We start from the raw sequence: 22,680 nt of genomic DNA, 5'->3' as shown, positions 1-22,680 counted from the left end.
TTTGCCAGTCACTGTGAAAGAAAGAGTTCCTCTGGATGAAGGATGTTCACATCTTGATGGAATTGTCTTGTGGGAAGCATTTATGCTCCTAGTTCCTAAAATAGTTTGGGAACCCCATTTACTTGTCCTTCCTGCTCGGCCTTAGGTTGTTTTTGTAAGGAGAGGAAATCTTGGGATCAGCACATGCCTCCCCTAGAATGACAGAGATCTGCCCCACCAGTCTCAAACTGGCCAAGCACAGGGAGGTCAAAGAGTGGCAATATTCCAAATGACAACATATTAAGGAGACCATCAGCTTCTGGCTGATGGGAGAGGCAGCTCCTCCTCTGCTGCAGTGCAGGGGCAAGAGCCAAGCAGGTTTGAAGTAAGGGACTCCTGGATTCCCAGATTTGGCCATCACAGCCAGTCCCCCCCAGGCCTGGCAGTGCAGCAGCAGCCCCAAGAGGGACATGGGCAACGCTGTTGCCTGCCTTGGGCAGTGCTTTGCAGACAGCTGGGAGCACAAGCCCTGCTGTAGCCCCTGGCTAAGGGCAATGAAAAATAATTAATCCATGTGTTGAATACCTTGCAGCAGTAAGAGGAAACCTGCCAAGCTGTGGGAGTGAGGAAGCGTGATCACCCCCACTTACCAGACAAGGAGTTCGCACCTCAGGCTGAGCCAAATTAAAGCTGTAAGATGTGCCTGTCTCTCAGAAGCAGTGGGATGTTTGTAATCCAGCTGATTCCCACCATCCTTGCAGCTCCCATGACTCTATTAATATCATTACTGTTGCAAGAATTATTATTTAGCATTGGGAAGAATGAAAAGGAAATATCACCTATGTCCTTGTCACCACATTAATGCCAGCCGATCTTTTCAACAGGTACCAGGTTTCAGTCTTTCCTGCTGGGCCACACCAACACAAGCTGCTCTGGAGCTGCTTCTTGCAGTGGATCTGATCCTACCAGGCAAGTGACATTTCTGTGGCTAAGGCTCAGAACAGCAGGTTTTTCCCCTGCGGTCCTGCCCAGAAGAGAGCACCACACAGGGCCAGCGGCGCTGCCCACAGCCTGTCCTCAAAACTCCCTCCTGCCGAGTTCAGAGAGGTGTCAGCCTTCGGTGGGAGAGTCACCCACCCTGGCATTAGGAAAAGCTTTTTGTTCTTTAAACTGCCTCAGGCATTTAAGTCATTAAGGCAGGAAGGGCTTACTCTAAGCAGCTAGAGGATTAGTGGAAGTTATAAGATACTCTCCGCTCTAATACTTTCCCTTTTTGCTTCAGCTGTTCTGTGTGTGAAGCAAAAAGGATGCCACCCTCACGAGAAAGAAGGTCACTGCCACTGTGAGGTCCACAGACATGGCTCTGAGGAAGGAGAAGGTCACAGACATCCCCACAGCCATACAAAGAATGATGACAAGGCAGAGAAGGTCGCTGTCATTCCCATGGCCATACACACAACCATGAGAAAGCCCCAAACTCTTCCTACACGAGTCATTGGCATAGTTATTGGTATGAGAGCAGCTACAGAAGAAACAGCCACGTTCCAGCAGCTCTGTGGGAAGCTGTCCCCATGTACAAAGAGACACATGTGGCTACTACCCAGCTCAGAGCAATGTCATGGTATGGATAGACAAGGACCGAAGAATCCTGCAAGGCGGTGGTCATGCCTCACTTCCTTGTGTTCTCCATGCTTCCAAACCAGTTGTTTCAAACCTACCATCTATTTAAAAAAATCATTTACCTATTTAATGCTTCCAAAAGCCAACAATTGAAAAGGCTGCTCTGCACCTGCCACACAGGCCCAGGAGCACTTCTGGGCGCATTCCCAGCCCGAGCTAAGCAGGAGCACAACTGCCGGCATGAGGGAATTTTTGCCCAAAGGATGCCCGGTGCCCCGTGCTCCTGTTCCGCACCTTCAGCTCAGCCCATCCCCGGCAGCCAGCCTGGTCCCGGGGCTCACAGTTGCCCCCGCAGCTCTCCTGGTGCCGGCGGCTGCGCCCCCGTGCCCCCCCCGCCCCCCTCCCACCTCCGCCCCGCGCCGGGCCCGCCTCCGCCTCCGCGGCCGCGCAAGCGCCGCGCCGAGCCGGGCAGAGCCCAGCCGGGCAAAGCCGAGCCGAGCCGAGCCGGGCCAGGTAGAGCGGTGCCGAATCGGGCAGAGCCGCGCCGCACCGAGTCGAGCCGAGCCGGGCAGAGCCGGGACGCGCCGGGGCGCTGCCGCCACCATCGCTCCGGAGTGTTCAGCACCGCGGGCACGGACAGCGCCCGCCGCCGCCGGCCATGGAGACCGCGCCCGTCCCGCCGCCCCGGGAGCCGCGGCCCGAGGGGACGCGCCGCGGTCGCGACCCCGCCTCGCCCAGGTAGGAGCTGCGGGATCGGGACAGGGGCGCGGAGCCGGTGCCCCGGCGGGTGGTAACTGCCGCCCTGCCGCCACCCCCCGTTCTGTGTGTGGAAGTGATCGGTGTCACCGGGTTTTCCTGGGACCAGGGCCCCCCCAGTCCCGCTGAGGTGTGTCCCGTCCTCCCAGCCGGGGTGCAGACAGAGCTGCCTGCCCAGCTGCCCACCGGCGATTCGGGCTCTGGCGATGTGCGCTGCCCAGCCGGGGTCCTGGTTGCTCCTGCCCTGGGGCCAAGAACACCATGCACAGCTAGTCGTGCCAGGGGGGCTTCCTGGTTTGGCCTCCCGGCAGATTTCGGTCCTGCAACATGGTGTGCTCTCCCTTCTGCAGCAACGGGAGAGCTATTGTTGGGAAGCTCAGCATGTTTCAGACAGAGCCTTATTGCACTCAGCAGTGGGCAAACATGGGTTTCAGTCCAAAGATCTCCTCCATAAACCCCCACATCCCTCATCCCCCTGAGCCATATGCTCCCTTACCTGGTGTCTTAAGCCAGGTTAGCAGCCACAATCATGAGCATTTTCTGGAAACATCATCAAGCCCGTAATCATGGGCAAGGAGCCATCCCATATTCACAAATACATTGGCATTTGTTAGACCAAGGCACCAGACCTCAGCTCTTCAGATTCTGCTTGACAGAGCACACCCCGAGGTCAGCAGCACACAAATCCTTTCTGAAAGCCCACGGGTTCCATTTCTGTCTGGTACAGGATATTCACACTGAGGGAGCCCCACCCGCCCGGGAGCACTGACAGGGCACTCACTGCTCATCAGACAGCTCTGATGTCCCCGGCCAGAGGCTGCTGTGCCTGTGGGTATCAGTCTTCAGCAACTCTCACACAGTTCAGCTCTGATTTAGACCTCATGCATTCAATAGGTGCCAAGCTGTTGCTGGAGCCATTTTCTCTGCTTGTCTGAGTACTCCTTGGCCATTCAGACAGGTCTTGAAATGAGCACTGCAGCCTGCAAGAGGTAAGTTAGAGAGAGTTAAGCCACCTGACACAGGTGTATTTAGAACTTCACCCTTGCTGCTCAACCAGTCTTAGCTCTGGGATCTCCACCTTCTGCCCTAGTCAAGGCTCTTCATCATCAATGCTCACCTCATCAGCAAAAAAACACAGATGTCAGAAAACACCACCTTCCTCCTGGCCTCTTTCTGCCTGGGACACCAAGGTGGGGATTTTCTTTTCCTTCCCCTTTCCATTTCACTCCTTTTTTTCCTTCAAGACAAGGCTTAGCAAACCTGATTTTCCCAGTGCAGACAGAGCTGTTCTGGCACTGAAGGCTGGGTGGGAACCTTGAGCCCTCCATGTCTGGCTCTATCCCAGCACAAACACCTGTACCCACAGCAGCAGCAGCAGCTGCCTGGCGTAAAGGTAAGGCTGTTTGCACGAGTCAGTGGAAAGGATTATAAAACTAAACTTTTCCTGGCAGACTATGTGGGAAGCAGAGTTTTGCAGTCTCATTAATTTTTCATGATGATTTAACATACTCAGGAGTCTCACTAACAAAAAAACTGTAGGTCTTCTCAAGGGTACGCAGGATCCTGCTGCTAGACTGAAAAAGCAAAACAAAAGAACTCCGCAGGAACTGTTCAGTGCACAAGGATTTGCCGCAGCCAGAGGAGGAGATGGATTGCTGAGGAGTGCCTGTCTCTCCCTGTCAGGGAGACAGGGAGCTAGATAACGAGGTGACAGTGAAACGCAACGAACCCTTCCCTAATCCCAGGGAAAGGGCATTCTTATCTCCTTAGAAAATACAAGGAAAAAAGCTCTTTTTCTCAAGAGCTCCATTGCAGTTTTGCTGGTGGTATGTTCAAAGAGAAATTTAAATTCCATTATAAAAGCACATTCTTAAAAAGTCATTTACAGCTCTCCAGGAAAAAGCTATTAGTCTAGATGGAAGCTGACCTGTAGCACATGGATTTACTCCAGAAAGAATTCATATTTCTTTTTCATTGGGGAACACTTCTACAGTTGATATGCAAACAAAACTCTGCTAGAGGAAGGAAAAAAGGGAAAAGAGAAACAAACTAGCTTATTTTTTAATGACTGAAAATTTGTGGCACTTAGTGTCTAATTGAGCAAAGGTTCTTGATGAAAAAGGGCTCTGGTTGTAGGCAAGGTACAAACTTCTGCCATTTTTTTCCTTGTTTTTGTTCCCCCTTGAGATTCCTCTGGCAACAGGAGAAGTTGTAGTTTGAGTCAGGCATCAGACAGCTCCATTCACTCGGTAGGTGTTTCCCATCTTTCATATGCAAAGTGCTTCTTTCTTGATCCTCTCTTTAGTATGCAAAGGGGGAAATGATCTATTAAAAAAAAAGCAAAAAAAAAAAAAGCAGTGCTTACAGAAATGGGTTTGGTGATGTGTGTGGAATTAGGCAAAAAGAGAAAGGAGCCATTCCTGCAAAAGGCTGAATATTTTGGCCCATTACCCTCTCAGAATCTCATGTGCTCTCCTGCTGCTGTGGCTTGGGGGAGACAGCAAGACCAGGGAGAGCCAAAAACTGGAGTCGCTTGGGAAAAGGAAGGCGACCGTATGCTATTGTTTCCCTGCCTGCAAAGCTTCCTCCACCCCGGCTTGGCTCTGCGTGCTGCAGGACGAAACCATGCTGAGGGGAATGTGCTGGGAGCAGGAAGCCAACATGGCATGTTCCCAGTAAACCACCCTGCTAGGGCCGGGTGAGCAGCTAAAGCCTAAAGCCAGGTCCTGCAGCCATTCTCTGTGGGGCAGAAGGATGCTGGTCTCTGAAAAAGGGAGATAATCCCTGCCAGGGGGTGGACTGACAGCATACAGCCCTTGGCTCCTGCCACAGACACTGTATCCCACCACTGCTCCACATCCCTGCAGACCTGGAATGGCAGAAAACTGTCTCCTTAGAAATCCTGACCCTCTCTTTCCCGTTTCCTTGTGGGAAGAAGCTCCAGTCCTTTTGCTGGGTCCCCCACATACTGTGGGGTGTTTGTGCCCTGGTACTCATCTCAGAGAAGCACTGCTGCACTCAGAATGGCTTGGGCAGGTCCACAAATTGGATTATTATTCTGTCTAGACATCTCAGGGCAAGAGAGAGACAGGGAAGCAAACAGTGAGAGCAACGCAGCTCACTGGTGTGGGTAACAGGAGCAGTTAACCCTAGTCCATCCCTTCCCTTACACCCCTTCTTTTCTCCTTTCCCAGCATCTCTCTGGTTGCATCCAGCTGAGCCTGGAAAAGAAAATAGAGTCTGTCAGCTGGCTCTGTAGGCTTTTCTGCAGCCGAGACACCCTTTCTGCCCATTAAATCCCAAAGATATCAAATATCTGACACAGTGAGAGTGCAAATGAATCTTTAAAATAGAGTCAGTGTCAGCGTGGCAAGCAGAGTCCAGTGTGGTGCTCTGCCCTCTTCTCCTCATGCCTGACAGCAAACAGACATCAAAAATCCCCAGAAATATTTTTCTAACATAGTTCAGGGTTCTGAGGGCCCAGAAAAGTAATAGTGACATGGTTTCAGTCAAAGAAGGAGCAGCCTACATGTCTGGTGCAGACCTCAGCAGACCAAAGGTTAAGCTCACCAGCACTGCAGCTAATTGGGAGAGCAGCAAGTGGAGACTCGAACTCTGCTGAGCTGCCAGCAGTGATTATCCAAACCCATCATTATTTGCAAGCTCCAGGTTTCCCTGGAGATTGTGGATAGCCAAGGTCACATCATCATGGAGTTGGAAAGGGATGAGCATAAGGGAACTCATATCCAGAGGGTGATTGACAGAGCTGTAATTGTTTAGTCTGAGAAAGAGATAATGGAGAGAAGTCACAAGTGAATGATCCAAACTTGCCAAAGTTATTCCAGAATCTGAAGTCACTGAGCAGGTCAGGGATTGAGTTAGGAAACGACATGCGGAGGAAGAGCAGAACTTGACAGCATTTCACAGCAAAGATGGTAAACAAGGAGAGTGTGATTTTGTGTGAAATATTAGACTCAACGTTACCAACGTATGTGCAGAAAACCCGGAGGCAATCTGCAATATCCAAGAGTTTGGCATCTGCTTTCCCCACCAGGAGGTTTTGTAGCCGAGGGGTTTGTGGAAGAAGAATTTGTCATTGCATGGTCTCCTGCCTCTCCCTGACCACGTTCAAAGTGTAGTTTGTAAAAGCTCTTTTGTTCTGTCCAGTGTCACATATTCACCCTCAGATGAGGCAGACAGGCTAATTATGTCATGAAAAGCCTCTGTTCCTAGATTAGTGTGCAGATACAGTAGTTTAAAGGGATAAGAATTTTGCTTTTTCTTTGAAAAAAAAAATTCTGAAATACAGTACAGGTGTAGGAACACCAAAACACAAGATGTCAGTGCAGCAATGTCTTGATGAATTATTATGCACTGTAGGAGAACATCACCTATTTAAAACGTGCAGCTAGGGAAAATAATGGGATCAAGGTCGAGGAAAAAGAGTAACTTAGAGGCAACAAAAAGGGAGTCAGAAAAGGTCTAGACCTTGTCAAAGCATAACACTACCATGACCTCAGCTCTCTGATGAATTTCCCCACAGTACAAAACTACAAAGCACAAACAAGTCACTGGACACGTGGGAAGTGCGGGATGATTTACACTTAAAGCTTGAGAGTGTGGCTTGAGGGACCCTCCAGGTCAGCTGTCCCAAACAACATCTGCCCCTGCAGCTCACCAGCACTGTAGGGGACATGGTGGTTTAGCATCCTCCCATCAGGTTGCCACTATAATTAGTAGAGAAGTGCAATGACTAATTGAAGGTGTAATTTTATGTGTTGGCTGCCACAGACCCTGATCTTTCTCTGGTCTGTCTGCAGTGCTCCTGCCCTGTGCTGCACCTGAATCCCTCCCAGTGCAGGGATGGCTCTGATGGGGCTGTAAGAACCCCAAACAAGATTTCAGATTGCATCTCCTGAGTAGCTTTGCTGGCTCTGCATTTGTAATCTCATATGTGACAAGTATGGAATCTCCTGTTGTGAACTACCTTTACACAGAGCCCTAACACAAATCACATGCTTGAAAGGCCGGGTAATCCTGTCACTAATCCACCTGGGACAGGACATCAAGGACTTCAAGCCTATTGTTGATGTCATTTGACAAGTTCTGTGGGTGACTAGGATATCACTGTCACAGTTCAGGAGCTTCTGCTTTGCCAGCAGCTCTCCCTCTTGCTGTATTGAACCAGCTCAAGTCTTACCAGTACCTTGATTGCAGCTTAGAGGCAAATGAGCACTGGAACTGCTGGGGACAACCTTATCTCAACCTTATGTCACTGAGGTGAGATAAGGTGTGTGCAGACACCTGTCTGCTGGTTTGCTGGCACCTGCTTCAGCACAGACACAACTTCTTTCCACCTACTTTGCATTTGCACATCAATTATGGTTTCTGAAGTCAGGACCCAGGAATGTGCTGTGTCTGTAACTGCTGCAGCTTTCTTTGGGCTTAGAAACTAAATGTGTCATTGGATGGTGGTAAATCAGGCAAGATTTCTCTGTTACTGGTCCTGGACTGCTACAGTGTGCAAGTGAAGCTACATGTGATGCCTGTGCCATGAGTGTCCACATGGGCACTGATTTAACTGCTACCACAAACATGACTCTGCTGAAATGATTTTAATGAAACAAGCCCATTTTGTACAATCATGAAATCTAGTTTATCAGTGTTGATAAACTCAGCTGGTGTTGGAAAGTACACAGCACAGACTGCCAAGGCCAATATGTCCTGCTTTCTGGAAAAAATAGCAATTTTCAAGCAATACTGAGCTAACAGTATTCTCCAGATTCTTTTGTCTTTAATAAACTCATGCCAGTTAACTTTGGGTGCAATTCCAGAGACATGTAATCACTAAAATTCTGCCTTTTTCCAAGGCTGTGAGAAAAATAAATGAGAGGGACTCTACAAAATATAAAAAACATCCTTTCCCCAACTTTTTACCTTCATTTTTTTCCCATATCACACCAGGTACCTTAGGCTAAATTTCATCTCACTGCAGTATTGCTCCAACATTCATAATTCTTTGATGACTTGAGACACTTTGTGATTCTGGCTGGCCTGAACTGTTTGTCCTTTTTAATCCTGGATGCCAGGCACTGCAGTAAGACACATAATTCAGCTGTAAGGGACCATGGCACGTGCTTTGAACAAGGACCAGAAACTGCTGGTGTTTGCATCTCTTGGGATAGTAATTCCTAAAGCATTTTTTGGGGTCAGAAAGACCTCAGTCTATTGTGTGTGAAGGGGTTTTTGGTGTCACACATACTAAGCAATCCTTCAAAGTATTATTCAAACTTTCTCCCAGCTAGCAAAACCTCTCAGGCTCCATAAATCAAGAACTATAGGAATGAAATAATGTTTTACATTCCTGGGAGAGAAGAAAGTGTATCCTGCAGACACTCAGTACATGGGAACTGGAGTCTGCAAATGTTTCGTCTAAGTAAATTCAGCAGCCAGAGGACAGTCAAGTTTCAAAGGATCTGTAGAGATCCCAGTCTATCCCCTTCCTACAAGATAAGACCAATAAAATTTATTGCTGTCATCCATGTATGTCTAAAAAAGTTCCTGAAGAGCCCAGTGGAGCATGCAGGACATCAGAGCCTTTAAGGAATGTGCCAGGCTGGAGGCTGAAGGCCCTGTTAGATGTCACAGCCCTCAGGTTCACTGCTCAGCTGTGTCAGTGCCAGGGATGACTCACTCTCCTGCTGACCCAACATGGAGCAGTGCCAGTCCTCCTGCAGAGCAATCACGCTAATTAATCCTCCCAAGGAGTGCAGATAATTGAGTGGCTTCTTCACATGCAGATTCCTTTGGTTTCTGTTTGTCCAGACCTCTGTAATTTCTCTGGGTCCTGAGTTAGGACATCCCTGCCACAGTGAAATATTCAGGAGAATTTTTGGGCAGGATATTACCCAATTTTTCAAACTTTTGGAGCAACACACACAAAGGATGGATTAGAGGATTTGGGATCCCTGAATGAGTCATAGATGTCTTTATAAAAAGCATAATCCAGTTCAGCCCTTAGGCAGACTCCTGCTACAGGATACAGTGGGCGAGGTTTGACATTTGTGTTATGTGGGAGGTCTGTGAGCATCTCCAGATCTTGGGATGCAACTCCCCAGTGCAGCCTTTCAACCTCTCCAGTTTTACCTTTCTCTTCATTTCTCTCATAGGGAAAAGCAAAATGCAGGACCTTGTCAGACCTGCCTTGCCATGCCAGAGATTGGGAATGCTGAGCTCAGCTACAGTGGCACTTCCTGGGAAAAAATCTGCCCAGTCCATCACTGCCCCATTCCTGCATCCCCTGGGCTGGGAGAAGACAACCTGCCCTCCTCCAGCCACACACTTGGGCCAGTCTCCACCCAGTCCAATGGCCAGGTGCCATCAAGCTCACAGGACTCACAGCAGCACCACCCGTATTACCCCTGCAACCAGGAGGAGTCCCGAGGCAGCTACGGCCTGCCCTCGCTCCCTGGGCATGGCGAGGGGCCCGTGCTGTGTTCCCACCTTTCCAGTGGTGATCTTGTGCCAGCTTCCCAGCACGAGGCCTCGGAAGCGCCCTGGAAGCAGTGGTCGCCCGGGCAGCGGCGGCCGGTGCAACATCATGTGGTCACAGTCAGGTAAGAGGCACAGGGAGGGAGGGCGGCTCCAAAGAGCATCTTCCAGACTCGGTGGGGGGAAGTGGGAGGGATGAGCAGGGTCTGAGCTGTGATGGATGAAACATGGGTTTGCTCTTCAGCTCGGGGCAGCAGCTGCTCCAAAACACAGCTCTCTACCTCTGTGTGGGTGTACAGAGAGCTGCCATTCCCATGCCAGGGAGAGGTGGGATTTCCTTCTCAAGGGAGTGGCTGGATAAAGCCAAGGTCACTCAGTCACTCCTAGCAGCTGTAAATAGACCCATCTTCCTTTACCTTTGTATTTTCTCTCTTTGCCCTCCAAGCCACCCAGCTGCCAGTCCTTTATCTTGGCAGAGTTCTCAGTGGTGGGAACAGAGTTCATTCTTTTCCTGCCCCCACAGAAGCTGCTGCCAGTGCTGTAAGGAGTGGCAGCAGAGGGTAATAAGCGCTGGCTACAGCTGAGCAGTGAGAGATACAAAAGGCGGGAACATTATTTGGCTTTCCAGGTTGGGCAGTAACCAGTGTATGAATTCTTTGTTGTCCATGACAGAATCCATTTGTGTGCAGTGGCTGGGTAACAACAGCCTGAGCTACAACCTCTGCTCCTTCCAGCCAGCACCATCCTTCCTCCTGAATGTGCCTTTTAGGGTCCACTCTTGGCACAAGAGATCATGATCCCTTCACTGCTGTAGCCATAGCCACTGAATCCATATAAAAGATGGCACAGGATTCCTTTCTTGGCTGTGTACAGCACTGCTGTGTTAGGCACAAAAGCCCTTTACAGTCTCATTTTTCCAGCCATTTACACAGGATTGAATTTGCTTGTGTTTGTGTAGAGGAACTGCAGTCAAAGAAGCCTGGGTCCTTTTTCTGAATTGTTTTCCTGGATCCTTTTTCTGGATCCTTTTTCACTCATATGCTATCAACAAAATTGCCAACCACGTCCTCTGTAACAGGTTATTTAAGTAGGAAGCACAGCTGGATTGTAAATCCCTGGCAGTGTGCAGCACCAGCAGTCAGAAAAGTGATAACATAATAATGCCAGAATGAGGTTTTTAATCCAAGCAAATCTGCTTGAAGAGCTATTGTGAGGGAATTAGCACAGGATGGGCAGTGTACTGCTGGAGAGAGACCTCGCTTTGATAATCTGGGGAGGCTTTTGCTGTGCTCCTCTCTGTCCCAAATCTACAGAGCATTAGTGTGACAAGCAAAACACAGAATCATTTCTTACATGAGCCACCCGGAGTGACTCTGCCATGGGGAGCTCTCCTCCACTGCTTTTCCATTTCTCCCACTCATAACAAGGCTAGGAAGGATGAGCTGCCTCAAGGTCCCCAGTTGGCTGCTGCAAGGAGGGGGGACCATCTGCCCAACACAGATATTGGAGTGCAGCAGGACCTTCTCCCAGTTCAAGCAGGAGTGTAGGAGGGTGAGAGGAGGAGGGAGCACTGGCTGAGCAGAGCCTGGCACAGCTGCAGAAGGAGGTGGGAGCAGTTATCTGGAAGCTGTGACCAAGCCAAGGCCGTGCCAGACTGGGCCATGTTTCAAGGGGATGTTTCAGTGCAGAAAGAGACAGCAGAACAAAAAGTCCTGGAGATATCTGACCCAACAAGATGTAGCTTTTCTGACAGGATGCTGATGGAAGGCTTGTCCTCAGGGATTCATTAACAAACTTTGGATCCCCTGGGGAAGGCTTCTTTATTTCCCCTCTTAGAGCCCTTCAAGTAGGAGTGACAAATGCTCCTCTGTGAAGAAAATCCAAATAAAATATTTTTAGCAGCTCCACTGGCTTTCTCCTCTTATAGCCCAAAAAGACAGTCTTTGGAGGGACCCAAGAAATAAATGAGTCACCTTTTTGGTGAGCTGAGCTAAACAGAAAATAAAAACTACCTATAGCTGTTGCTAGCCCAGCTAATGAGATTTGAAAAAGAGGTTTGCTTTTGTCAAGAAACACTTTAGGAAGTGCAGGAAAAGCACTTAAACCAGACAGATTTTAATGGATGAGATCTGCAATGGGATTTCTACAGGACTGCATTGCTAATGTCCAGTACTCTATGGAGGGCTTTCTGAGGGAGACAAAATGAGGAGTGACTACATGGCTTCCCATCCTGTTTGGTTAAAATGGGAGAGGAAAAGGCTCTATTATTCATTAAAATAATTCACACAGTGGCAAAACTGTGTCAGCACTGGTTCACCTTGGTGCTTACAACACTGCAAGGGTTAACCTGCTCAGGGATCAGCCCAGCACTGGAGGAAAATAATAAATGAACACATCTTTTTTCCTTTCTGTCTGCAGACATGACAAAGCTTTCAGGATGCCAAAAAGGTATGTTTAACAGCAAAAGCTTCCTGTCTTTGTACCCTGTGATCAGTGCTCTCCTGTCCTGCTATTAGGAGAAGCAGAGTGCTGCTGCTGGTGACATCCCAGCAGGCCCAGCTCCAGAGGCGAGGTCAGCGCTCCTGGGGCTTTTCACTCTTTGGAAAAATCTCCATTTGCTTGTGAGCTCTATTTAACCTGCATTAATGAATAGTAACACTGTCTCAGTAGCTGTTCTTGGGCAGGTGCGGATCAGCCCAGCACTGGAGGAAAATAATAAATGAACACATCTTTTTTCCTTTCTGTCTGCAGACATGACAAAGCTTTCAGGATGCCAAAAAGGTATGTTTAACAGCAAAAGCTTCCTGTCTTTGTACCCTGTGATCAGTGCTCTCCTGTCCTGCTATTAGGAGAAGCAGAGTGCTGCTGCTGGTGACATCCCAGCAGGCCCAGCTCCAGAGGCGAGGTCAGCGCTCCTGGGGCTTTTCACTCTTTGGAAAAATCTCCATTTGCTTGTGAGCTCTATTTAACCTGCATTAATGAATAGTAACACTGTGTGTCAGTAGCTGTTCTTGGGCAGGTGTCTGGCTCTGATCCATACAGCTTTATACATATATATAATAATTCTACATGTGTCTGTGTGTGTGTGTGTATGTGTATATATATATATGTGTGTGTGTGTGTGTGTAAGATTAATCCAGTTTGTCCTGTCAGAGGAGCAATGAGGAAAAGAGCCCATCCATTAAATAAACTCATCTTTTCAAAAGACAGAAAATTTTAAACACATTTATTAAAATTAAAATAATTTGATTGCTTTGTACTCTGTTTAAAATCAGACTTTTGTAAATTGCTTCTGGATGGTTTGGATAGGCACCTTCTGTCATCAGAGACTGCAGTGATTTTTTTTGTTCTTTTTTTTCCTGGTAATTTGACATGGAAATATCCAAAATAGCCTCCAGAAATTAGGTACTCTACTGAGTAAAGAGCAGTTTTGTTCATTTTCATAGTAAAGACTTTGTCTATGAAAACAAACTTGATAAGGCAATTGTAAATTGAAAAAAAAAAAGGCAATATTAAAAAAAGTCAAAAGTCATGTGAAAAGCAGTTTGAAGTGCTTGTGATGACTTCGAATTATGCAATAGCTGTGGTGGAGTCCCAGGCAAAAGGGGAGAAAGAACAGGCAAGGAGAAACATTCCATCTCAAATAAAGTTCATAACTATTTCACTTCCCTTCACAAAGACTTGTCAGCTATTTTTGAACAAAGAATTTCTTATATTTCAGAAGTACATCAGAACACAAAAGAACTAACCTGCCAAACCAGAGCAGGAACCTATTCTGCTATCTTACATCTCAACTGATATTTCTGAGGAAGACAAAAATCTTGACACAGTAAAACTTGCACTGGTAAAAAATGTGGGAGAGTAACTTTCATAGATCATGATATATGGGAGACAGTTTGTTCCAAAGGGAAAACAGAACTTGGATAGAAAATTTTACACAAGCTCCTTAAGAACAAAAGTAACTGGCAAATAGTACTTGGGCCAGAGTAAGCTGCTTCCGTGGAAGGGTTTTGATGTCATCAAAATGTTGTGATACATCATTAAAATTGAATGTATTCCAGTGAAGATGTATGGAATTAGAACAGTGTCTAAATACACTAATTTTGACCAGTGGCAGTGGGCTTGCTGGGCTCAGTTACTTTCAGGGACTCATCAAAATTATCCAAAGATTTCTCAGGGTCCTGTTTGGAAATCTGTAGCCTAAACTGTTGCAGCCACCAGCTGACATTGCACAATGTGGGGGAAATTAAGAGGCTCTTTCTAAATGCAATCTTTGAACTTAAATGTTTAAAGCTTCATTTTGCTCGAGGACACAAGAGTCTGGCTTTTATTATTTCTGATTGAAAAAGCTGGAAAATGCAGAGAGGCAAAATGTAATTACCCGAGTTAATTGGAGCTGCCTGCAAATATCCAGTTAGAGGTGTAATATCTTCATTAATAGCTGCACTAGAGCCTCCAAGCTTCACAGTAAATAACTGTGCAAACCAGAGACCCTGATTTTTTCCTTCCTGTTACTCACAGCTCATTGGCTCAGCAGCAGGTTTTGTGCTCAGAGCAGCAGCATCTCACCAGCTGCACTTTTTCTCCTCCTGTTGACTGCAGTTACTCGCAGCTGATCGCGGAGTGGCCGCTGGCCGTGCTGGCGCTGTGCTCCGTGGCGGCGGCAATCTGCACCGTGGCTGGGCTGCTGGCTGGGAATCTGCCTGACTTCTCAGAACCCCTCATGGTAAGTCCCTACAGCTGAGGGATCAATAGGAACGTAAGGAAAATCCACACTCTACCAGTGACATCATCTCTCCAAGATGAGCAGAATGTGCTGTCCTGCAAAGATGCCCCTCACACAGGGAGAACACAGCCCATGCTCATCCCTCAGCCGTGCTGTGCACTCCCACCAGTGCCCTCACTCCAGTGCCAACACAAACTGGGATTGCTCCCTTTGCTCCATTTCCAAGGCTGGAAGGCTGGGATTGCCCACAATGAATAGCTAGGCTCGGCAGATACTGGATAGAGGAGCTGGCTTTGGCTCCTACAGTCTGTGCATGAGGCTTTTGGAGAGCACACCCTGTTCTGAGCACTGTGCACATGGAATGCTTTCCATGAGGAATGCCACATTCCCTAAAATCATCCCTGCCTCTGGCTCATGAAGGAATCTTGAGGAAATAAGAATACACTAGAGTTTGTCCACAAAAAGGAAAATTAGTGCCATTTCTGTAAGGAACTACTACACTTAAAAAGGAGGATAAATTCTTAGGAGATCAGGGAGAGAGAATTGTAGCCATTGCTGATGGGAAGGGAAAGAGAAGGGGAAAGGGAAAGGGAAAGGGAAAGGGAAAGGGAAAGGGAAAAGGTTCATATTTTTTCTCTTATCTCTGGGATGCAGTATTTCAGGGAATGTTCAATTTGTGTATCTCTCCAAGATGCAGTAATAGTCTCATACAGTTTCTATGTGTTGGAGGAAGCCTAAGGACAGCTGAGCTGAAGTGGAGCTGTGACAAAGCCCTTTTCCTTGGTGCAGGGTTTCGAGCCACGGGACACTGACATTGGCAGGAAGCTCATTGTGTGGAGGAATATCGAGAGCCATACGGGCTACAAGAAGACCCTTTCCCTTTCTCCCTATGCCAAGAAGAAAAGGTATTTGAGCTTGGTTTGGGGGGTTTGAAGAACATGTTGGTTGTAAAGTCACATATTCAATAGTCCAAAATATCTATGCAAATTCCATACATCCTATGCTTAAAAGCAACCAAAGCACTGGAGGGTTTGAAGTCCTTGTGCCTGTAATGGATTTAGGCTCCCTATTGCTGTGTCTGGAACCAGAGCCGTGTCAGAGAATGTAACTCCCAGCCAGACATTCTCTTGTTAATAATCATAGTCATTAACAATAATCTGCCCTCTTGCTAGCTACGATGACCTTGGCATTGGCAGAGGACAGAAGGCTGCTCAGGGAGAACAAGCAGCGAGGACACGGAGAATGGTGGAAACCATCTATGGAGCAGATGGATTCTTCTGTGGTCCCCCAGGTGACTGAAATCTTGATGAGGCAGTAAATACTGCACACCCAGAACTCAACTGACAGAACTGTCAGAGCTCAGGTCACAGGGAATACTCTGAATTTGCTCTAAGCAAGCAGGGTGTGCAGTTCCACCTGTGAGAGCTCTGACAGTGCCCTCCCAGCACTCCACACCTCAGTGGTCAGAAAAGGCTGGTTCAGAAATTCTGAAGAGTTGTTTCTCCTTCTTAACTCTTTGCCATATTTCTTGTTTTCTCTTTAGAAATATATCTTGAAAGCACACATTAAAGGACCAACATTTTCAGCATTTACCCATATCAAAAATGAATACTCTGAAAAAACAGCCCACTTGCTGTCTGCTCCCTCTCCTTTGTCTGGTCCCTCTCCCTCCCTGTTCCTTCCTTCTTTTCTTCTTGAAAAATATACATGGCAGTAAAATCTGGAGAGAAAAACAGAAAACTCCAAAACCCCCCAAATTTGTCCCAAAATGAGCACTAGTAAGTAGAAAGAAGAGGAACAGCATTAAAATATTTTTGTTCTCTTCCCTGCCTTCTGTTCACCTCTGAAACAAGTCACACACCAAACCTGCAGGTCCTTGGGGGTTTTTGGCTGAGCTCAAGCTCCTCCCTTGCTCCAGGGATGCAGAAGCAGATGCCAGCAGTCACTAAAGGCAAGCTGACATTTGATTTTGAAAATGCCCTGAAGCTGCTGACCAATTTCAAGGGGCAGGGGTGAGGTCACACAAGGCACATGCTCACTACTGTCTTGTGACCTGCTTCCCTCCAGGCAGCCCACCAGAGCAGCCCTATGGACAGAGATATATATTTCTTTTTTCTGTGAAGACAGAGTCTACTCCAAACAGCCTGGCTGATTCACCTTCATTACCTAATCCTTTTATGATTTTTCTTCTTTATTTCAGAAAAGAGCTATTCCCAGCTAGTATTTATGTCCACAACTGCTGGGAGCTTATGGAACTTGCAAGCAATTCAGTCCATGTGTCAAATGGAACAAGACAAGGTCAGTGATGGCAGGAAAAACACATGTACAGGCTGTCTCTTTTCTGCCTGCTGCAATCTTTGATGTCTTGCTGACAGGGTGCCACACAAAAAACAGCTATGCAACAGGTTTCATCTGAAGGATTTCAAAACATTTCACCTACTTGGCAATATAGGGATGATCCCACCTGCCAGTTGCAAATTAAACAAGAATAAATGGAGACTGAACAGGAGCTGGTCCAGAAGCCAAAGGTGTCCATCAGAAGCTGCTGAGGATTTTGGGCAGCAGAATGTAATTACAGAAACTGAGCTACCAGCTTGGAGACTGGTGGCAAGTTTTAAAAGTGGGAAGTTTAACTGGATGACCTGTATTTGCTATAGGAGCCAAAATTTTAAATCTGCAATTACAAAATATAAATAATGGACAGGGTTTAACTTTTGCAAAAGGCTACCAACTTTCCAAAACTTTGGTGTTTGGGATTTGTCCCTGGGAGGATGGCCAGGCATGGGTGGTACACCTTGGATAAAGGTAGAAAAAATCCAAGAAAAAAAAAAGCGGGGCGGGGGTGGTACACTTGGGAAAAAGGGAAAAAAAAGAAAAAAAGGAGAGGAGAGGAGAGGAGAGGAGAGGAGAGGAGAGGAGAGGATTACTGCGGTGAGTAAGGAACACTGAGGCTGCAAGAGGGGGTCTGACCTGATGCCCCCTCATGTTTTTCAGATACGTTCCCATGTGCATTTTAGAGACCTCTGCCAGCGCACTGAAGCCAACGAATGCTGCCCGAGCTGGTCCCTGGGGAACTACATTGCTGTCCTGTACAACAGGTCTTCGTGTCTGGAGATAACTCAAGGAGACATCTCCCACACCCTGGCCCTGCTCCGTGCCTGTGCTCCAGACTACCACCGAGGTGTCCTCACTCCATCCTGCATAGGCCCTGAAGCTGCCAGACAGAAACACTCTCAGTGTGCCCAAGTCCCAGAAAAATGTACCCGCTTCAATGCCATCTACCAGCTGCTTCACTTCCTGGTTGACAGGGACTTTCTCAGTCCCCAGACAATGGAGTACCAAGTGCCCTCTCTCAAATACAGCCTGCTTTTCCTGCCTACAAGAAAAGGTGCATCTATGATGGGGATCTACTTAGACAACCTTGAAACCTGGGATCTGTTTGATAACTACACATCTATCACTGGAATGGACCTGGGCCTTAAACAGAAACTATTCCAGCACTACCTTTTACTTGATACTAAGTATCCAGTCCTGGCAATATTAGCTATTTTTCTATGTGTTTCTTTTTATTTACGCTCAGTGTTTATTACCTTGATGGTCCTGCTCGCTGTTGTCAGTTCTTTGATGATTTCCTATTTCTTGTACAAGGTGGCCTTCAGATTCACCTATTTCCCCTTTGTAAACCTGACATCAATCATCATTCTCAGCAGCATTTGTGCCAACCACACTTTTGTCTTCTTCGACCTGTGGAACATCAGCAAGAGCCAGAACCCTTCCGCTGGGCTTGCTCAGTGGGTGAGTCAAACCATGCACCATTTTGCCTATCTCATGCTGGCCTCGTGCTTCACAACTGGTGCTGCCTTCTACGCCAGCTACATCAGCAACATCACAGCCATCCGCTGCTTCGCTGTCTACATGGGCACCTCGGTGCTGGTGAACCTGGTTTTCATGATGACCTGGCTGCCCTCTTCAGCCGTGCTCTACGAGCGCTACATCGCGACAACCTGCATTTACAAGCCAGAAGCCTACTGGAACAACAGCGGCCACAAGAGAGTCGCTCTCTCTGTCCATTACATCCTCCGGGCTCTCCAGAACACGCTGTCTGAAACCTCCAAGTTGCTCTTTGAAAAGCTTCTGCCTTGTGGGGTCATCAAGTTTCGGTACATCTGGATCTGCTGGTTTGCTGCCTTAGCCATAGGAGGTGCCTACATTTCCTGTTCCAACCCCAAACTCAAACTCCCGACTCTGGAAACATCATCTGTCCAAGTGTTCAGGCTGAGCCATCCCTTTGAGAGGTACGATTCCGAGTACTGCCACCAGTTCATGTTTGAGAGGCTGGAGCACGGAGAAGGGCAGCGTATGCCTGTCACCATAGTCTGGGGCATTCTGCCCGTGGATAATGGGGACCATTTCAATCCAAAAAGCAACGGCACCCTAGTGACAGACACTACCTTCACTATCCAAAACCCTGATGCCCAGAAGTGGCTCCTTGAATTCTGCCAAAAAGTGAAGAACAAAACTTTCTATTACCCTGATGCAGAACAGAAATCTACTGTGTGCTTCATGGAGGAGTTCCTCAGGTGGATGAACAGTCGCCAGTGCTCCCAGCGAGACCACAGCTTCAACCTTTGCTGTAACCAGTTCTCCTTCCCTTACAGAAGCGAAGTCTTCCTGCACTGCATCAAAATGATGCTGCTGGAAGAGGGCAGGGAAGGGGCAGAAACATATGATCTGGGCCTCAGGTTTGATGGGGAGGGAAATGTCGCTGCCTTAGTGCTACAGTTTCAAACTGTCTATCACTACACCTTCAACTACAGCAGAGCCAAACAATTCTATGAGGAAATCAGCCTCTGGATAACAGAGGAAATGAAAACTGCCCCTGTGGGGCTTCAGAACGGATGGTTTACCAGTAAACTAGAGCTGTTCAACCTCCAGCACAGTCTCAGCACAGAAACCATGGTAGTCATGGGGCTCTCCATAGCCATTTCCTTTGTGGTGCTGCTGCTCACGACCTGGAATGTTCTCCTTAGTGTTTTCTCCGTTACTGCCATTGCAGGCACCGTCCTGGTAACCACTGGCCTTTTGGTCCTCTTGGAGTGGCAGCTCAACGCAGTGGAGTCTCTCTTCATTTCAGCTGCAGTAGGTCTCTCTGTTGACTTCACTGTCAACTACTGCATCTCCTATCACCTGTGTCCCCATTCCGACCGCCTGAGCCGAGTGGCCTTTTCCCTGAAGCAGATGAGCTGTGCCACAGCCATGGCAGCTTCTGCTCTCTTCTCTGCTGGGGTCATTATGTTGCCTGCCACGGTCCTGGCGTACAGGAAGCTGGGGATATTCATTATGATGATCAATTGTATCAGCTGTGGGTTTGCCAGCCTCTTCTTCCAGTCGCTCTGCTGCTTCTTCGGCCCGGAGAAGAATTGCGGGCAGATCCTTTGGCCTTGTGCCCACACCATGAAAGACTACTCTGATGACTCTGGGCCAAACGGAAACTTTGCCTGTGGGGGCAGCGAGAAGCAAAACCGGTTGCGGAAGGTCCAGGAGTCTAACACTGCAAATGAGCAATACGAGCTCCAACCCTTATCCAGGAAACTCAGTGACAGTTTTGACAACAGCACTTCCACAAGCAAGCTGTCCAACCGGCCCTCTGTGCTCTCTGAAGACATACAAGTTGAAGACAACAGATGCCCTCGAGTGGGAATGCACCCCTCCCTAGAAAGAGAGAGACAGAGTCTGCAGGACACTCTTGGAGACCAGCAGGTCAGCCTGTGCCAGTGTCCTGCCTTGCAAACTTCCTCTCCTTACAAGCACAGCACCTCAGAAACAGAAATTCACAGGGAGAGACTCTGTCGAGATTGTCGCTGTCGGAAGTATGGTCTGAAAGCATGGGATGGGTCTGGGCTGGATGACATCCAGCCAGCAGGTGTGAAAGAAGAAGGGCAGCTCAATAAATCCCAGTGCTCCAGTGACACTGCCCAGCAGCAGTCAGATTATACCTCAGACCACAGCCCTCTCCCTGCTGCTGACATCTACAAAATTCACAGATGCCTTTGTTCTCTTGGCAGCTCTTTTGATATGCTCAACATCTCCAGCGAGACGTCAATCAGCGATTTTGAGCAAGGCCTGAAGCTCGCTGAATCAGCCAGTTCCTGTCCTGATGCCTTAGAGCTGTCTGACTCCTTCGGTAACGCGGAGCGAGGTTACCTGAACGGGAAGAGAGATACCCTGCGGCTGGACCTGAGGGAGACTGTCTTTGATGTCTCTCCAGCTGCATCACAGCAGAACAGCTCCTCGTGGAAAAATCGCTTTGGATTGGGGAACGAAGGGCCGGTCGTGCTGCCCAACAGCCAGCCAGACATGCCTGATGTTTGGATCAAACGATCCAGTGCACAAAGTTCCGGTTACAACAGCTGAGACCTCACAAAGCTGCTGCTAGGGAAAGGGGAAGCCTGGATGTCCTCAGAGCTGTAAATATCAATTTTTTTCCTCCCACCTCTACTAGAGCTGAGACTGAGACTATTTCTTAGTATTTCAGCTGTGCAAAACGTGTGTTTTCACAGGAATCAGCAGATCTGATGCCAGTGAGAGGATGTGAAAGCCATCGTGAGGGACTACAAGCCCTTTGACTTCCAGTGTCTGGTGCCATGTTCACAGCTGTTCAAAGGACTTACCAAATCAACCTGGTTTGTCATTTCCTACAAGGTGATGAGGTTTTGTTTGCTTGAGATGAATGAGGCAAAGCTCCCCAGGTATTTAACAACAGAGAAAGAGAGCTCATGTTTAAAAAAAAAAAAAATTCCAAAACTGAATTACTTTAAATCTAAGTATCAAGTGAAGTGTATTGTGAATAAAAAAAATAAAGTATTTAATTTTCTATTTTATGCAAAGTCCAGATCTACAGACCCCAACAAAGTAGCTCAGATATTATAAAAAGTCCCGTCAAGACTTTTGAGTTGACATAGCCTCTTCTGACCATGGAAGAGGCTGCAGAATCCAGCCCAAATCTATTTTCAGTAACAAATTCTGTTTGTTTTATCTGAATGAATTCTAATACTGCCAAAGATTTTCAGTGTGAATTTCCCCCTTGAGGGATTGAGTCCTTGTCCCCCCACAGACTCAGGTGCTTCGTTGTGTCTTCTTTACAGAGTGTTTCCCACTCAAGGCATTCCCCTCAAACATGTAACTTTTTAAAATTCACTTATCTGGTGAACCTTGAATTTTAGGGGTTTCCCCCCCTCCACCAGAAACAAACAGGAAAACAAACATTTATTTACCCTTATTTGTTGAAAAATAAAACATTCTCTCTACAAGTTGACGTACAATAAATGCTTATAAAAACCTTTCCTAAAATCTGTGTGATGCTTCATTGTTACCAAGGGCACTATGGTTAGTCATCTTTTAAGTGCCCAACATCTTTTCCAAAGGGAAGTATACATCTTTAAAATGCTTATTCTTCTGACATCCATGAGTTATCCCTGTGCTGTGGGAGACAGACAGCAACTCCCTGATATCCATTAGGGACATGGATTTTTAAAGCTAATACCAGGGTTTGAAACATGTCAAACATGTCAGTTGTGTGGTTCTGTATTTTTCATGTTTCAGTTTTGGGGTTTTATCCTGAAATTGTTATCGTGAATGTTCAGGTGGGTATTTAGGCAGCCAAAGCCACCCTGAGGCCGGAACTGCAGCATCCTCCTCAAGAAGCTGCTCCCCTTTGGTATCAGGAGAGACTGTCCACGCATTAAGAAAATCATATTAGCAAACACTGCAAAAATCTTTAAGTCGGGAAAGACTTTATACATATGCCTCATTTCACCTTGCAGCACTAGAGGACAATTTTAGTACCTTACACACCAGCAGCACCGGCACCCTCACAGCTTTTGACTCCTACACTCCGGACAGACGGCCACAAACCACTTGATCTTCACGCCTCGAGTGCCCGACCCACAGCGTGAGGCAGTTAGGGGCAGTGGGGAGCAGTGAAGGAAGGAAAGAAGGAGGGAACGAAGGAAGGAAAGAAGGAAGGGCGCTCCGCCTTTCCCTGAGGGCTGGAGCCTCGCGCGCAGCCGTTGCCCCGTAATGGCGGCCAACGGCTCCCCCGAGGGACG

The 22,680-nt window shown here is 47.7% G+C and overlaps 1 protein-coding gene across 3 annotated transcripts; it reads left to right on the top strand.

The window, feature by feature from the left end:
- Positions 1-2,016: 2,016 nt before the first annotated feature.
- Positions 2,017-21,912, top strand: DISP2 (dispatched RND transporter family member 2). 3 transcript variants are annotated; one of them, XR_005627210.1, is made up of 9 exons: positions 2,017-2,337; positions 9,525-9,971; positions 12,265-12,294; positions 14,449-14,572; positions 15,362-15,477; positions 15,745-15,863; positions 16,773-16,870; positions 17,567-21,039; positions 21,133-21,912. XR_005627210.1 is itself a non-coding variant. In XM_039706578.1 (8 exons), exons 1-8 carry the CDS (start codon positions 2,258-2,260, stop codon positions 20,984-20,986), a joined length of 4,434 nt encoding a protein of 1,477 aa, XP_039562512.1. In that variant the 5' UTR covers positions 2,017-2,257; the 3' UTR covers positions 20,987-21,912. The 3 variants fall into 3 exon arrangements, 2 of the variants coding, with proteins under 2 accessions (XP_039562512.1, XP_039562513.1); XM_039706578.1 differs by having other exon boundaries at positions 17,567-21,912; XM_039706579.1 differs by lacking the exons at positions 2,017-2,337; positions 12,265-12,294 and adding an exon at positions 12,598-12,627 and having other exon boundaries at positions 9,966-9,971; positions 17,567-21,912.
- The last annotated feature ends 768 nt before the right edge of the window (positions 21,913-22,680 follow it).

The sequence above is a fragment of the Passer montanus genome, unplaced genomic scaffold (assembly GCF_014805655.1).
Source record: "Passer montanus isolate IOZ18808 unplaced genomic scaffold, ASM1480565v1 scaffold194, whole genome shotgun sequence".
NCBI classification, from domain to species: Eukaryota; Metazoa; Chordata; class Aves; order Passeriformes; family Passeridae; genus Passer; species Passer montanus.
This window is presented reverse-complemented; position numbering and strand designations above follow the sequence as displayed.

Excerpts from the sequence above, each read along its gene's own strand:
- DISP2 (XM_039706578.1), top strand. The coding sequence starts at position 2,258 with ATGGAGACCGCGCCCGTCCCGCCGCCCCGGGAGCCGCGGCCCGAGGGG. Across the intron at positions 15,478-15,744 it reads CCCTATGCCAAGAAGAAAAG|CTACGATGACCTTGGCATTG; the intron begins GTATTTGAGCTT and ends CCCTCTTGCTAG. Across the intron at positions 15,864-16,772 it reads ATTCTTCTGTGGTCCCCCAG|AAAAGAGCTATTCCCAGCTA; the intron begins GTGACTGAAATC and ends TCTTTATTTCAG.